The 794-nt window shown below is 47.7% G+C and overlaps 1 protein-coding gene across 1 annotated transcript; it reads right to left on the reverse strand.

The window, feature by feature from the left end:
* On the reverse strand, positions 1-585 carry LOC115950074. The gene has a single exon (XM_031067323.1). The coding sequence runs from the start codon at positions 583-585 to the stop codon at positions 1-3; it is 585 nt and encodes a 194-aa protein (XP_030923183.1).
* Between the last annotated feature and the right edge of the window lie 209 nt (positions 586-794).

The raw sequence follows: 794 nt of genomic DNA on the forward strand, positions 1-794 counted from the left end.
CTATAAGTCCTTTTCAGTAGAGGTTGAGGACTCCGCATTGGGCCTATGTAAGATGGCAGCCACCACGCACTGCCTAGCCATGGACTGATTCCCTACAATCTCTTTAACATAGCCATTGGACGGATATTTCACCTTCTGGTATAGGGTAGAAGAAACGACTTCTAAGGCACGAAGCCAAGGTCTAGCCACAATAGCCGTATAAGATGAATAAACATCCACCACAATGAAGTCCACTCCCACCACATCCAAACCGGTCTGTATGGGCAGTCTAATTTGACCTCTTGGAGTAACTGTCTTCCCCTCGAAACTTACTAGTAGGGAATCGTACGCTGTTAGGTCCTCGGGTTTCAAATTTAGTCCCTTGTACAGGTCGGGGTACATTATCTCAACAGCACTTCCCTGATCTACCAACACTCTTTTCACATCATACCCTCCTATCCTGAGTGTGACCACCAAAGCATCGTCATAGGGTTGGATAGTTTCGATCTTATCGTCGACCGAGAAGCCCAAAACCAACGGGGCCTCTATTCTGACTCTTTTTGGCTCTGAATTGCTGTCTTCGGTTGATAACCGAACCACAGACATCACTCTAGAGGGATAGGAACCGGTCCTACCGGGGGCAGCGAAGATGACATTGATTGTTCCTAAAATAGGTCTTGAAGAAGCATCTCTCTGGGGATCCGAGCCTGTCTCCCCCGCTTGGCCACTAGAATGGTGCAGTAACTGCTTCAACTTCCCTTCTCGGACCAACTAGTCTAATTGGTCCCACAAATTCCTGCAGTCTTCTGTAATGT

Source organism: Quercus lobata, chromosome 6, assembly GCF_001633185.2.
Source record: "Quercus lobata isolate SW786 chromosome 6, ValleyOak3.0 Primary Assembly, whole genome shotgun sequence".
Lineage (NCBI taxonomy): Eukaryota > Viridiplantae > Streptophyta > Magnoliopsida > Fagales > Fagaceae > Quercus > Quercus lobata.